Genomic DNA, 15,539 nt, shown 5'->3' on the forward strand with positions numbered 1-15,539 from the left:
TCCAAAACAGGGCCCCATTTAAACAGCAGAGTTTCAGCCCAACACAGAGGAGAAAAACACTCATTTAAGTTCTTGTTCCCCCGTCTAAGTATCCTCAAAGATGGCCGTTAAACCTGGCCTCCCTAGACAATTCATGACAAGCAACCAGATACCCAATGGGCCCAGACTCTCAGTAATACCAATGCCTTAGAATAATAGTGCAGTGGATTCTGCCTAGAAAGAGAAATATCCATGGAGAGCTGAGTCCCGCAACTCCATCTTGACTGTGCTTTGGAAAACAAAAACCAAATCCCCTCGTCGACCCCCAAAGAGCTCTGGAGACCAGACCTTTCACGGGCCACTAAGACTTAAACAGTTATCAGACCCACAAGCGGCTGCACAGGGTCTCAGGAGCAGCCACACTTCTCCACTATGGACGTGTTCATGTAGTGCACGCTCATCTTGTGTTCATCATCCTGGACCATCAAGGAGAAAAGACGAACCTTGATGGGACTACAGACCTGAAAGAGCCTGGAGCAGGTGGGTGCCTCCCTCTGCAGAACAAAGGACAGAAAGGTGAAATCTACTGTAGTCCTGGTTCCATAGTTAATCAGCAGACATGGCAGGTTAAGTGGGAAAGGAGGCTGGGTACATGAAGCCTCCAGATTAGGACTTCGGGATGAACTTTTAAAAACTGGAGGTGTTCAAGTGGGCATGGTGGCTTACTCCTTGAATTAATTAGAGGCAGGTGAGTTCAAGGCCAGCCTGTTCTACATAAGTTCTAGGACAGCCCAAACTACACAGAGAGGCCCAACCCTGTCTCAAAGCAACAACAACAACAAAAAAAAAAACTGGAGGTGTGAATTATGAACAAAAAATTATAGTAAGTAAGATCACATTGAGGAAAAGACATAACAAACTACATTAGTGCAGATTACATTAGCTCCAGCTTTACTGACTCAAAAGGAGCAAAACATTTAGTGTTATTCCAATATAGCCCCAAATAAAATAAGACTTTATTTTGTACCTTATAGCATTCGAAATTGGAGTGAAGGAGCTCACTGTTCAGGGCCAGGCAGTTCCCCTGACAGGACGGGAAGCTGAGAGTCTTGGGTGCCACGATACACTGGCCCCACGAAGCTCTGTAAAGGTTCACCTTTTGATCCTGCAGGTGACAGAGCTTCTGTGTGGGGAGATGAACCTGGTCATGGTCCACCTCCTGGTGATTCGAGCTTAAGAGCAGCTGTTCCACATTAGGGATAAAGGGCTCCTGGACGTAAGGCAGGTGAAACAGGGATGGTTGAGCGTAGGACAAGGATACGAACAGCAGCACTGCATCTCGCTTGTCTTGGGTGCTAGAGCATTCCCTCAGGATGGCTCCGGGAACATCAGTGGACACAGACTTCTCTGCCAGGAGGATAGGCACCACCTCCATCCAATACACTAGTAAACAGTAGATCTCCAATAGAACTCCTCCTTCTGACTCATACGATGAGAAGATAATAGGGAAAGTGTCCAGAAGGATCCTCTGTAGGTCCTTTTCATGGTCCTTGAACTCTAGAATGAGCTCAGAGGCATGAGGAGGAATTGGTACCCAGGCCCAGAGCTGTAGTCGGGAAGAACCCAAGAAGGGAGCTGCTTCAAAGTGCAGAAGCCAGTAACTATGCAGGAACTGGCTGCCTATGGGAGCAGAGGGAAGCTTCAGAAGGTTGCTGCCATAGTCCCACAGAGAAAGACATCATTCCCTTACTCCCTATCACCCCAAGACTTGCAGGCCAAACAGTTGCTTAGCAGATCCATCTGCGTACACCCACTCATGAAGCCAGCTCTTGATTCCATGGCAACTGAAAAATGGATTTCTCATCATCTCCACTTAGGACACCATGATTGAAATTAAACCAGAGAAGGGCAGTCTTGGGGCTGACGACCATATACTGGTGCTATATGACCCAGGACAAGCCACTTGCCCTGCCACATGTCATAGCACACGAGTTGCTGGCAGGACTACCTGTGTTGTGCACTTCATACTTTAGAACATCTTTCTTTGCCTACGAAACACCGGGACGCCTGCCATTAAATCTAAGTCTACCTCTGGGATCCACAGAGCTGAAACCAGGAGACAGACCTGAAGACAGCTGTGTATTCCTGCCCAGTAACTACTTGCTACTCAACTCCCAAGAAATTCAAATGTCTGTTTCCCTGCTAGCCCCATAAAATCCTACCGCATGGCTCCCTGATTATTTACTCCCCAGCAGAGAACAAAACCGCAGTCACTCACTTTTAGATGTGATGGTAAAGCCATGTTGTCTAGAAGAAAGGATCTCACGGACACCAGAAGGCAGAATGGCAGTGGAACATTCCAGTGGCTGCACCCAGCTAAAATTCATGTACCAAAGACCCAGCACAAAAAGACCACAGCTAAGCCAAGAGCAGCCACCCATGCTGCAGCGAGACCCCATCGCACCTCTCTCCAAAGCTGGCGGCCCCATCTACTGCCCTTAAATACCCACCTGCCCAGGTGCGGGCCTTAGGTTCACCGGTACAGTGTGGGCCTTAACGGGAATCCAAGGAGAAGTGGATTCAGGTGGGAGAATCTGCCATTCTCAAGACAACTTCAGAATCTGCTTATGAGATCATACAGAGTATTTCTCAAACTAAACTCAGAATGCGCAATAATATAATAGCATGTCTAGGGAGTGTGTGTATTGACAGAACGTGGCAATACAAAGGCTAGAACAAGGACAGGTTTGGAGGCTGAACCAGCTGCACTCAATCTTGAGTCCTCCAGAGCATGGTTCTCAAACTTTAGACAACCGAATGGCCTCAGTGTTGGTTTAAAACGGAGCTTGCTGAGTCTCTTGCCAGATGGAAAACATCAGTTAATGGAATCTGAGAAGTTACCTTTCTAGCAAGTTCCCAGATGATGCTGAGGCTGCTGGTCCTGAGACCAGACTTTGAGAATCACTGATACATGTTGTCTACAGTACACAGCCAGTACATAGAAAATGCCCAGTATGTATGCTTGCTCATTAGACATAAATAAGGGGTGACTGGCTATTGCAAAACTCTGGAATTGTTTACAGAAATTCCTTCACATCAAAAGGGTAAAATTCCCTAGATCTGGACGTATCAAATCAAGTGCCCATCTTGTCTTAATTGTGTTTAAGGAGAGGAAAATTGCAAGTCATTAAACCGGTACAAAAATGACAAAAGTCAAAGATGCTGCCACAATCCTCTTCAAGAGTCAGACCTAGCGATTGTTCTGAGCATATTACACACATATGTAAGTATAGAATGAACCTGTCAATTAAGATAAGACAAGCTTCACTCATGAGTTAACCTGCTTGGTATAGTACTTGCTTTTATTAAAAGACCAAATTACATCAACATACACACAATCATAAAAAAGAAACCTAAGGGAGATTTAGTGCCATGAAAAAAACTCTCAAATTATGTGAATAAGTATATCAAAATTAATAATCCATGCATTCCATCTTTAAAAATGTTTCCCTGGCGTCAGCTCACGGACTCACCCAGCAACACAGAAAGCTTGTGGGGTCAGCATTCAGATAATTGCTTTGTAGCTGGAAAATAGAAAAAGAAAGGTAAAGACGAGCCCAAGACAGGGTTCTGTCAGTTTCTAACATGATTGTGTGTATGTCGATGAATTTGGTCTTTTAATAAAAGCAAGAACTATACCAAGCAGGTTAACTCATGAGTGAAGCTTGTCGTACCTTAATTGACAGGTTCATTCTATACTTACATATGTGTGTAATGTGCTCAGAATAATCATGAAATATTATCAGATGTGGTGATGTAAGTATTTAATTCCAGCATTCAGATGTGGTGATCCATGGCTTTAACCCAGCGTTCAGGAGGCAGAAACAGGTGGAACTCTGAGTTCAAGCTTAGACAGGTTCCTGCAACTAGTTGCAGGACAAGCCAAGGCTACATAGTAAGGCCCCATCTCTAAGACAGAGTAAGATAAATGAGCTACAGAGCTAGGGATATGGCTCAGTCAGTGTAGTATTTGCCTAGCGTGCATAAAGTCCTGAATTCAGTCTCTAGTGCCACAAAAACCAGGCATAGCACACACTTATAATCTCAACAATGCAGGGGTGGAGGCAGGAGGATTAGAAATTCAAGGTCATCTTCTGCTACATAGAAAATGTGTAGCCAGCCTGGGCTTCATTAGACCTTATTCCAAAATAATAATAATAATAATAATTAATAAAAATAATAATATCATGAAAGTAGCTCAATTGAAAAAATGAGCTTTGGTGAAGGAATGGGTACTTTTAAAAGCTAAAGATCGAAAACTAATTTAGAAAGCAAATAATTTGTGTGCCACCCCCCCACCCCTGGCAGCCCACTAATTCCCACCAGCCCCTCTGTTACTTTCCTATCCAGTGAGAAAGTGATGATTAGCCTCTCCTTGGAGCTGAGCTATGTCCTCTGCTTCTTAAGGAGCAGATTTTACAGAACTCCAATTAAATATGTAGTGAGCTTATGGAATCTCACTGCAAACCTGGGTCTCCTTTTTTGTTTACATAAATTAATCTTCAAATTCTCAGCAAGGCTTCAAAAGCTGCACCAAGTGTGAATGTGTGAAGGGCATTCCTTCGAGAACTTGTAAATTGCCTTGAGAAAGAGCTTGTTTTGGTAATTTGTGGCTAAGCAGCTGTTGTTTTGTTAGCTTCTTTTACAGGAGAAAACTCTGAAAATGAATCAGGCAGAGAGGCCAGATTGCTTTGTATGGTAAATGTTTTCATATGCTTCTCAGAGGGCTTTCCTGTTTGTGAAAAGAGTCAGCAACAAAAGATCATCCACTAACTGTCCCTCTGGAGATAGGGACACCTCAAATTGCAGTGGGTTATATCTATGTGTCACACCGTGCCACAGCTGGGAGGGCAGGGTGAGAACACAGACTAAGAACATGGGAGTCAACTCCTCTGGGAGCCTGCAAAGCCTAGCAAAGGCCTAGAGGGGAAGGATAGTGCTGATGTGGTAAGGTGCAGGCCCTCCCAGTGCCCTTCTGTGCATGTGGATGTCCTGAGGATCAGAAGCAGCTGCCAATACTTCGTACCTGATATGTTCCACTGATCAGGGTGCTTTGTAAATTGTAAACTGCGTGTCCCTTCTGTGGATGGGGTGTCACGCACACTGTAAGGCAACCATCTTTACATTTCCTTGAGTACCTCGCCCATAAAAAGTAATTATACAGGTTCAACCATTAAGAAGCCAAGGCTGGCAAGATGGCTCAGCTGGCTAAGATGCTTGCTGGGAGAGCCTGACGGCTTAAGTTCAGTCCGCAGGACCCACGTAAAGGAAGGAGAGAACCAGATCCACAAAGTTGTCCTCTGCCCTTCACGTGAATACCTGAACACACGCATACCACCACCATCACCACCACCACCAACAATAACAATAATGATAAATAAAATTTAAGAAACTTTTAGAAGTTTTTAGATAAAAATAAATTATATAAGTAAAACTATAAGCATAGTTGATATACCCTAAAACACAAAAACATAGAAATAGAAGAAAAAAGACATAAGAATTCTATTTTTAGTGTATTCTTCCTGCCCCCAATGGGGGATTGGTGGAGATCTCACTCTAAAGTCATACCAAACTTATTTGAAGATAAAGAGTGATAACCACAATTAATATTCGCATAGTACATGCAAATACTGCTAAATATGACTAATTCTGGTGCTTCCACCACACTAACTAACTTGCTTGATGTTGGTAATGGCCTTCAACAGAAGGTGTAATTACTGTGTTTCTTTCTCAGATGAAACTGAAGTCCAGATGGTCTCTTAATCAATCTATCTGCCACCACACAATTACCAAGGAGTAAGGAAAGCCTTGAAGCCCAGGCAATCGAAAGCCAGAATCCAGCTAACCTGAACCTGGAGAGCCTGGTGAATGATCCTACACTAACCAGAAAGGGTTCATGTGCATTGACTCCCACAGTGTCTGAGCGATGGAGTGACAAGTGACTTTCCATGTTATAATTGTAGCTTCAAATGTGTGTCTGTGCTGCTAGTCTGAAAGGGCCTCTGGAGCAGAGCCGGGGTGTGTGTTTACACGGCAGCATTGCAGCATTGAACACCTATACCTACCTACATACTAATGCTCTTGATAAGTGTTGTTAAATGGCTGCTGGGTAAAAGAAAAAATGAGAGAGAGAGAGAGAGAGAGAGAGAGAGAGAGAGAGAGAGAGAGAGAGAGAGAGAGAGAGAGAGAGAAGAAAAAGACAAGGATGAGTCAGATCCCCTGGCGCTAGAGTTACAGGCAGGTGTGAGCTACCCTGCTGGTTATGAAAACTGAGCTCTGGTCCTCTACAAGAGTAGCAAGCATTCTTAACCACCAAGTCTGCTCTCAAAACCCCAGAGGGGGAAAAACATTTCAAAAACTGGGTACAAGGAAGGACTTAACCCAAATCACTATCAACCCAAATCACTGCTTGAACTAGGACTGGAACTCTCACCTATTAACAGAAATACTCAGACTTTTTTTTTTTTAACTAAGAAATCAGTCTATTGTTAAGCCAACACCTGGGGAGATGGTCATGGCTATTTATCATCAAGCTCCAGGCGTGGATACCGGCCATTCCCAATCTCCAGACCCTTGAGCTTAGAGAACAAAGGGAAGAGATGAAAGAAAAGAGATAAGATAGGGCTTGTGGGGCCCTATTCTTGTCTCCTCAGAAAAGTTGAAGAAAATCTGTGCTGGAGCTCTGGAGACAACAGCAACTATATCTCATTGCAACTGTAGCCTGTGTACCTGGTTTGTTTTTTTTAAAAAAAAGAAATAGTAATTGAAAATTTAAAAAGAAACACAGATGATTGACAAGTGGTGGGCTTCCTTTGCATAAACCTGATTGATACAGCGTTCACAGGGGATGTACGCTTTTGCCTCCTTGATGGTTGTTTTGTCGAGCTACCCAGGCTGCAAGATTATGTGGCAGTTCACCCCAAACTAGGAGGGGCAGTGTGTTTCCATCCTTTTGAAGAGCACAGTTTGATAATGCGATATGAGGCCCAAACCTTGAAAAATCTCGTCCAATATTTGCAGCTAGACAAACTCCAGGGCACATCCATTGAAACACAAAGTCTGATAAGATGTATCTTTTTACACTAATCATTTGCACCCAAAGCTTAATATACAGAGCCCCCTAATGAACAAAGTGACTGGACAACTGCTTTAATAAATTACTGCTTAATGTAGCAGGATGAGTTCCATATAAATAATTCTATCTGTTTTCCATTGCCTTACATTGTTTCAAATGAAAGACAGTTTTATAAAGGTTGAATTCTGACCTCCATCTTGTAATTTATTTGACCATTTACTGGTGAATGTCACTCTTTGGGGCTTTCTTTTAGCAATTGTTCTGTAACAATGTCTATCCAATTATGTCTCTTTGAGAGCTGTGACTGTCTTTATTTTCTTGTTTGTCTTTATTTTCTGTCTCCACAATGACAGCCATTGTAGTGACTGTAAAGTGTTACTGAACTGTATCACCATTGAACTATTTAGGCAGAGCTAGGCTGCTTCAAAGACATTCATCTCTTTTTTCACCCTCATTTTTATTTTACGTAGACTAGTGTTCTGTCTGCATGTATATCTGTGCACCGGTGTCCAAGAAAACTATAAGAGGGCATTGGGTCCTCTATGCCTGGACTTACAGGCAGCTGTGAGCTGCCGTGTGGGTGCTGGGATCAAACCTAGGTCCTCTGGAAGAGCATCCAGCGCTCTTAACCACTAAGCCAGTGGTTCACAACCTCTGGGTTGTGACCCCTTTAAATCACCTAAGTCCATTGAAAACATCAGATATTTATGTTACAGTTCATAACAGTAACAGAATTACAGTTATGTCATAGCAACAAGAACTATTTTATTGTTCAGGGGTCACCACAGCATAAGGAAATGTCTTAAAGGGTCGCAGTATCAGGAAGGTTGAGAGCCATTGGTATAAAGCATCTCTTCAGTCCCAGAGACCTTCCTCTTAAGGAGTAGAGAAGTCAGAAGAGCTCTGCTACTTAGAGAGTGGAGAAATGACATCTCCAAGATCCCCAGCCTCCCCCAAGAGCATCTTCAGATGCATAATCCTACAACTTCTGGCTCTTAGCATGCTTGAAGCAGGTAGATTAAAAAGGAGATTCTGATTCAGTGGGCTGTGAAGGGGCCAAGTCTCTACAGCTCCTACCGCTCTTATAGGGGCTTAATCAGCTCCTCAGTCTGAAGCAAGGAGGCTGGTGATGAATCCACACCTTCAAGGTCTTCTGCTCTCAGCAAAAGAATTTACCTGGAAAAGTCAGCACAAGGATTTGCTTAGCCTATCGCCTGTGATAGCCCTTTACAGTGGAGTGATTCTACTTAAAAAGATCGTGCTATTTTTCTCTTGGTTATCACACTGTGTTTAATACAGGTAGTACCTCAACTAGTTATCTAATAGTGCTGACATTTGGCCCTTCTATCCGGCTTACACATCCTATTAGTTGATACTATTAAGACCAGCCAAATGCCATCTGAAATGGTTATTTTTAGGAGAGACAGAATCAAAGTTGTAATTCTCAAGTAGAAAAAAAAAGGGCTTGCCTGTGTTAAAGTGTTTTATATCTTTTATGATCTGGTATGTTAAATGCTACTGAAACCAAATAAAAATATTCCAGAACTCTCCACTAGCCTGAGCAATGATCAAACTGATTCCCTCACCAGCTTCCTCATTGACAACTTAAGCACAAAAACAATTTCCTGAAAGGAGAGGTTACCAAAGGGCCTAACAAATTAGATTGGCTCTGTGACAGAAAGGGACCCCTGGGGGTGAGGGGGAAGGAGACAAGCAGAGAAGGAAGAGTGACAAATTTGATATCAACCGTTGTCAAAATGAAACCTACTCCTTGGTGTGCTCATTAAAAGGTAAAAAACAAACAAAACCTCAGTCACTAAATGGTGGGACCTAACACCACAAACAAAAAATCTACTCGTTTCTCAGTGGTTCCCAACCTCCCAAATGCTGAGACCCTTTAATACAGTTACTCATGCTGTGGTGATCCCCAACTATAACATTATTTTTGTTGCTACTTCATAACTATAATCTTGCTACTGTTATGAATCACAGTGTAAACATTTTTGGTGATAGAGTTTGTCAAAGGGGTTGTGACCCACAGGTTGAGAGCCGCTGCTCTATATCCAAGTCTTCCAAGTGTGGTCCCTGGATAAACAGTACTGTAAACAGAAGTTTCTGTCCTGCCCAGTTCCATAGTCATTCAGTCCCAAATAAACACATAGAGGCTTCTATTAATTATAAACTGGTTGGACTATTGTTCAGGCTTATTACTAACTAGTTCTTACAACTTAAATTAACCCATAATTCTTATCTGTGCTATCCATGTTACTTGGTACCTTTTCTCAGTGAGACTTTCTCGTCTTGCTTCCTCTGTGTCTGGGTTGCAACTGACTCTCTGCCTTTCCTCTTCCCAGAATTCTCCTAGTCTAGTTTCCCTGCCTATACTTCCTGCCTAGTTACTGGCCAGTGTTCTATTAAACCAATATGAAGCCATGTGGTAATGGCGCACGCCTTTAATCCCAGCACTTGGGAGGCAGAGACAGGCAATCTCTGTGAGTTCAAGTCCAGCCTGGTCTACAGAGCGAGCTCCAGGACAGACTCCAAAGCTACACAGAGAAACCCATCTCAAAAAACCAAACAACAACAACAAAAACCAATATGAGTGACAAATCTTTACAGTGTACAAGAGCTTTATTCCACAGTACGATACTACTCCTGGAATGTCTCAGAGAAATGAAATCTCATATCTGACCCTGTCTCTACAGGTCAAAAGCTTCAATGAGGACCAACAAATCTGCTTTTCAATACATCCTCATGCTAAGATGTGAAAGATATTGTTCACTCTATAATCCTCTAGAATTATCACATCATTTTCCCAGAAGGTAAAGGGCTTTCAGATGAAGGGATGTGGTTGCCAGGATTTGTGTATATGTGTATGTAGGGGTGCATGGGAGAGGTATGGCATATGTGGGTGTATGTGTGCACCTGTGTGGGGACCAGAGTTGACATTTGGTATCTCCCTCAATGGTTTCTTCACCTTATTTTTTGAGACAAATTCTCTCACTGCAGTTGGAGCCCACTGATTGGCTAGCCTGGTTGGCCAGCAAGCCCCAGGGCTTCTCTCGTCTTTGTCTCCACAGTGCTGGGACTTTAAGTGTGTGCTGCCATGCCTGGGTGTGAGCATGTGGGGATCCACACCCAGGTCCTCATGATCCTGGGATAATCACTTTACTGAAGGAGCCATCTCCACACCCTAGGGATTTTTAATAGTATAAAAACAGAATAAACCCAGCCATGATGATGCCTGCCTGTAACCTCAGCAGGAGAATAACCCCAAGTTCTGAACCAGTCTGGGTTACAGAGTGAGACTCTGTCTCAAAAAGGAAAAAAGAAACAAGGTAGGAAGGGAGGGGAAAGGGGAAGGAAAAGAAAAGGATGGAAGAGCCGGGCCAGCCTGGTCTACAGTGTGTAAGACAGCCAAGGCTACACAGAGAAACCCTGTCTCTGGGGTGGGGGGTGGGGGGATGGAAGAGAGTAAGAGAGGGAAACCTAGTTCCAAAAAATTAAGAAGAAATTTCAAAAACAGAAAGCCACTGGCAAAACAATTACAGCCAGCGGAGTGTCCCCAGGGGTGGAGTTTAATCCTCTTAGTGGAAAAGAAACCGTGGCCTGGGCCAGTGAGGTGTGAACTCAAATTTGCCTGGTCTGTAAGTCAAGGGCCCTAAGGAAAAGGAGAGCTTGCAGAGCCTCTGTCCCTCCAGGGAGCTGCTCTTTTCCTCAGACACAGAAGTGAAAAACTAAAGGCTGACTCCATCAGCAGCCGGGCCACACAGGAATGTGCAATCAGGTTCTCAGCATTGCTGGCTGTGGAGAGCCCGAGAAATCCTGAAACACCCCCACACTTCCCTCCATCCCTCCACTCCCTGGGGTACAGCAGAGGCCAGCCAGACACCACCCTGCGGGTGTGTTTGCCCAGCTCCAGGTGCAGCCCATTGTACTGTGGAGCTAGAGAGAAAGAAGCACCCAAAAGACAATTTCAAGCAAAAGACCGGAAGAGGATGGGGGTGTTGTACCTAGGAAGAAGATTTTACAGCGTCACAATACAAGTATAAGAACTTAAAATAAGCAAAAGGTTGCAATAGATATTTTCCCAAAGAAGATAAGCGGGTGGCAATGGGCAAGTGGAAAATTGCTCAGTATCATTAGCCATCAGAAAAATATAAGCGCATCACAATAAATACCACTTCGCACTCATGAAGAGAGGAATCCAAAAGACTAACTGTCCTGCGTGTGCAGCATTTGGATCCCTCAGATGTTGCCTTTGGGAATGTGAAATGCTGGGGCCATTTTGGAAACTCCATTGGCAAAGTCTGCAAACACTAAACATAGAGTCAGTGTGTGACCCACTAATTCCTCCTCTAAGGACACATCTGTCACGAGAAGGGGCGACGTATCACCACACAAGAACTTACCATGACTGTTCATGGCACTGTTGTCTGTGATAACCCAGATGCGAAAGCACTCCAAATTCTAAAAACTCAGATGGGGTAAACACCACACACACAATGAGAGAGAGACACACAGAGAGAGACACTGAGAGAGAAGGAGAAGCAGACAGGAGGACAGGGGGATAAAGAGGGAATAGACAGAGGGACAGAGTTGCCATAGACTATAACCTCAGAACTCAAACAGCTGAAACATAAAGATTATGGCTGTAAGAGCAGCTTGAGTTACTCAAAGACAGCCTGGGTAGTTTTACATATAAAACTCTGCCAATTAAAAAAAAAAAAAAGGAAGGAAAAGAACAAGAAAAAGAGAAAAAATACAATTTTTATTATAATATGGCTACATGTCTTTGGGAACCAGGGAGTGGAATATGGGCTATATACTCAAGCCACACCCAGGATTTCAGTTCACTTCCTGTTGCCTTTGGATCAAGATGTAAGGACCCGCAGCTCCAGCACCGCGTCTGCCTGCATGCTGCATGCTCCCCGCCACCATGCTTCCCTCTGTGGTGATAACGCACTAAACCTCTGAAACTGTAAGCCCCCACCTCAATTAAATATTTTTCTTTATAAGCGTTGCTGTGGTCATGGTGTCTCTTCACGGCAGTAGAAGCCCGAACTAAGATGGTTTCTTTGGAGAAATGTCCATTTTAATCCTCTGCTCAAAAGCTTTTAAATTGGGCTTTTCTTTATTATTAAACTATATAAATCCTTTATGTTCTAGATACAAGTCCTTTATCAGAGTTTCTTCTGTTTCCAGATGTTTTAAACTCTTGGGGCCCTTATATAATTATTCTATCTATGATTATTCCGGATGAATTGTTCCAACTTGAACTGAGTGCATTCCTTAATAACAGATTCTATGGAATAGCCTTCAATGTGTGTCAATAAGACATACATACAGAGACAAGCATAATTCATAGTGGTAAAGGTATATATCTACATACAGTTTTAGAAAATTATGTTGACAGCTGTAGAGACACATACGTACATAGATACCTATTTTTCCTTGTAAACTTCTGCATACAACTTCTTTTCCAATTGACTATTAGTCCCCCACAGAGTATAAATTTTAATTCAAACTAACAAAAGAAGCTGTCCCTCCTCGGGCATTAGGCTATCTCTGCCAATTCTTTTTGTGTCATGAAGGACATAAATCCCTCAGTGCCATCACACTGGCCTTTAAGAAACTCCGAGAGGAGTGACATTTGGTTAAACTTTAAGTAAGTCTTTTCCTGTGGCGAGGAAGACTCTCTGGCATAAGAGACTTGGTTGTTTTTCAAATCTTTAAGTCGCCCAACATATATCTTAAGATACTGTCCTAAAAAATATCAAGAAAAGCCTCCCCATAAGTTAACAATAAGCAAGAAAAAATGATATAAACAGGCAGCAGGCTGTTTTGTGGGCAGCAAACCCGGTTTTCAATCACTTCTCAGCACTGCCTGGGGCTGTGAGAAGGCAGTCACTATGGCAAGTCTGAGGACGCAGCTTGTCAGAGTTTGGACGTTAAATGTCCCCAAAGGCCCACACACCAAAGGCTCCGGCTGCAGGGTGGTGCTATCAATAGATGGTGCAACCTCTGGCTGGAGCTCAGTAGAGTGTCCTTAGATCACAGCAGGACTGCCTTGGAGGGGACTGTGACAGCCTGGTCCCTTCCTCTTCTTTTGCTTCCAGGTCACGAGGTCAGCAGTTCCCTCGGCCAAGCTTTCTTTCCCTACCATTGCCATTAGGCTACTTCCTCAAGCATAAAAGCAATGAGTCCACATATAAAACTTTTCTCTTTATAAGCTAATTATGCCAGGTATTTTACAAACAGAAGCAGGAAGCTAACTAAACAAACTTGTTGCTAGCAAGCAGAAAGGGATTTACAGATCAGCATGAGCAAGTTCCATGGGGCTCTTTATGGCAGGGTCATCATTAAGCCTGAATTACGAGCACTCATAGTCTTCGACTATGGACAAGGGAAGACAATTGAGACAGGGCCCATCTGGGGATTCTGAGTGTGCACAACTGAAGCTATTTCCTCCCTTGACCCTTGGGGGGAGTGCAAGGCCTCAGACTTTAACATCTGTCAGGCAATATTGTAATACTTTGATGATACAGATACTAGGAGCATTGTGCTATGTATGTGGAGGTTAGGAGTAACCCAGGACTTCCATGACCATCCTGAGGAGCAGAAATTAAAACATGGGAACAATAGTAAACACGAACTTCAGGAAAAATAATAATTATTTTTCATAGGTTAACTATGAGTAGTAGCTGCTGTCATGAAAACACCAAGTTCCTACAAAACCCAAATTAAAGCTCAATTGTAGACATGGGTGAGGAGTGTATGATAAGAATAGTGGCAAGGGAGGGGACTAAACCCTCCTCTTCTCTTAGGGTAAGAAGGCAAAGTATACCCAGGGCAAAATAACCAAGAAGCAGCAACGCTACATTTTCATAACACAAAAAGACGAGCCAAAATCAGCAGCTGAGTGGTGATCAAAGCTTTCTGAGAGGGGGGAATGTGAGAACGGGATCAAGGAACGAATCTTTTTCACAACAAAACTCACAGAACTGACTGAGTCCCTATGCTGTTTTTATTGGTACAACTTTAAAAGGAAGAGGAGGTGGTGAGAGCTTAGAGCTGGGACATCAATTACTCAGCCATCACTATAGTCCAAGAGCAACTGAACTCGGCCAGAAATAGTGGAAATGGGGAGACCAGAGCAGAAAAGTGAAGACTGTCACAGAAAACATAGAGAATATTCAGTACCTGCATGGGGACAAGAGATACTGAGATGCTCAAATCTCAAGCCAGTCCACTGGGTAAGTGGGACCTACTCAAGAGAATAAATGACTGTCATATCACCCATCTCATACAATGAGCAGTTCCTATAGACCAGAGGTTCTCAACCTGTGGGTTGAGACCCCTTTGGGGGGACGGTCAAACGACCCTTTCACAGGGGTCACCTAAGACCATTGGAAAACACAGATATTACATTACAATTCATGACAGTAGCAAAATTACAGTTATGAAGTAGCAATGAAAATAATTTTATGATTGGGGGTCACCACAATATGAGGAACTGTATTAAAGGGTCACAGCTTTAGGAAGGTTGAGAATTACTGCTATAGACTCTGCTTTTTCAAATGATGGGGCTGGGAATGGAGCCCTTGATTGATACAGGGCTATAATTTCTGTACTACTAATGTCCATATTGTTTCAATTCTACTATACAAAGATCCTCTGGCCCCACCTAGCCAGAGATACAGCAGAGTCTCTGTAAACAATCTAGGGTGATAGAGTGTCTTTGGAGAAAGTGCAGACTTTGATGTTGATAACTAAGGAGTTAAAAAAAATGCCAACCTGTTGTTTCTAAAGTTATGTCGTAAGAGCTGTAGGCATGGCTCCGTAGAGAAGTGTAACTAATGGTGCACACTTGTAGTGTCTACTGTGTGGCTTGTGTGCTTCGGTCATTCACCCTCCCACTGACTCCATAGGCAGGTGCCACTATAACCCTTCAGCTGTATATTTTATACATAGGGAAGTCAGGGCATGGACGACGGGTTAAGTAATCTGCTCATGGCTGCCAGCAAAAGACAGCTGGACATGGATTCTTGGGACAGGTTTTCAAGTTCACTCAAGTTGGTTCATTGTTTTTCAAGTAAAATGAGCCTTGGGTTGGACTGATTGGTCCTTCAACTCATTTGGCTAAAGTGACTATTTTATGATATTATTTCTAACTCAGCAACATGCATATAAGAGGAGAGGTTAAAAGCAGAACAGCAATATAAAGTCTCTTCACTCCAACCTGCATGTAAACAAACTGGACCCTGACTATGCTTCAAGCACCATCCTAGGGGCTTTTCTACCATTTTGAGTTTGGTTACATTTTAATGGGTAAGGAAAGAGATTCAGAAAGGGGTGTGGCTTTCACCCACAGACTTCTCTAAAGTTAGACATCGATGCGCAATGACAAATCTCACCTGTGACT

At 43.3% G+C, this 15,539-nt stretch overlaps 1 protein-coding gene across 1 annotated transcript; it reads right to left on the minus strand.

Moving 5' to 3' along the window:
* Positions 1 to 386: 386 nt before the first annotated feature.
* LOC119808937 (growth/differentiation factor 3) lies at positions 387 to 2,281 on the minus strand. The gene is made up of 3 exons (XM_038321502.1): positions 2,258 to 2,281; positions 1,007 to 1,249; positions 387 to 533 (listed from the first exon to the last, which is right to left on the minus strand). Exons 1-3 carry the CDS (start codon positions 2,279 to 2,281, stop codon positions 387 to 389), a joined length of 414 nt encoding a protein of 137 aa, XP_038177430.1.
* Positions 2,282 to 15,539: the final 13,258 nt, after the last annotated feature.

Source organism: Arvicola amphibius, chromosome 3, assembly GCF_903992535.2.
Source record: "Arvicola amphibius chromosome 3, mArvAmp1.2, whole genome shotgun sequence".
NCBI lineage: Eukaryota > Metazoa > Chordata > Mammalia > Rodentia > Cricetidae > Arvicola > Arvicola amphibius.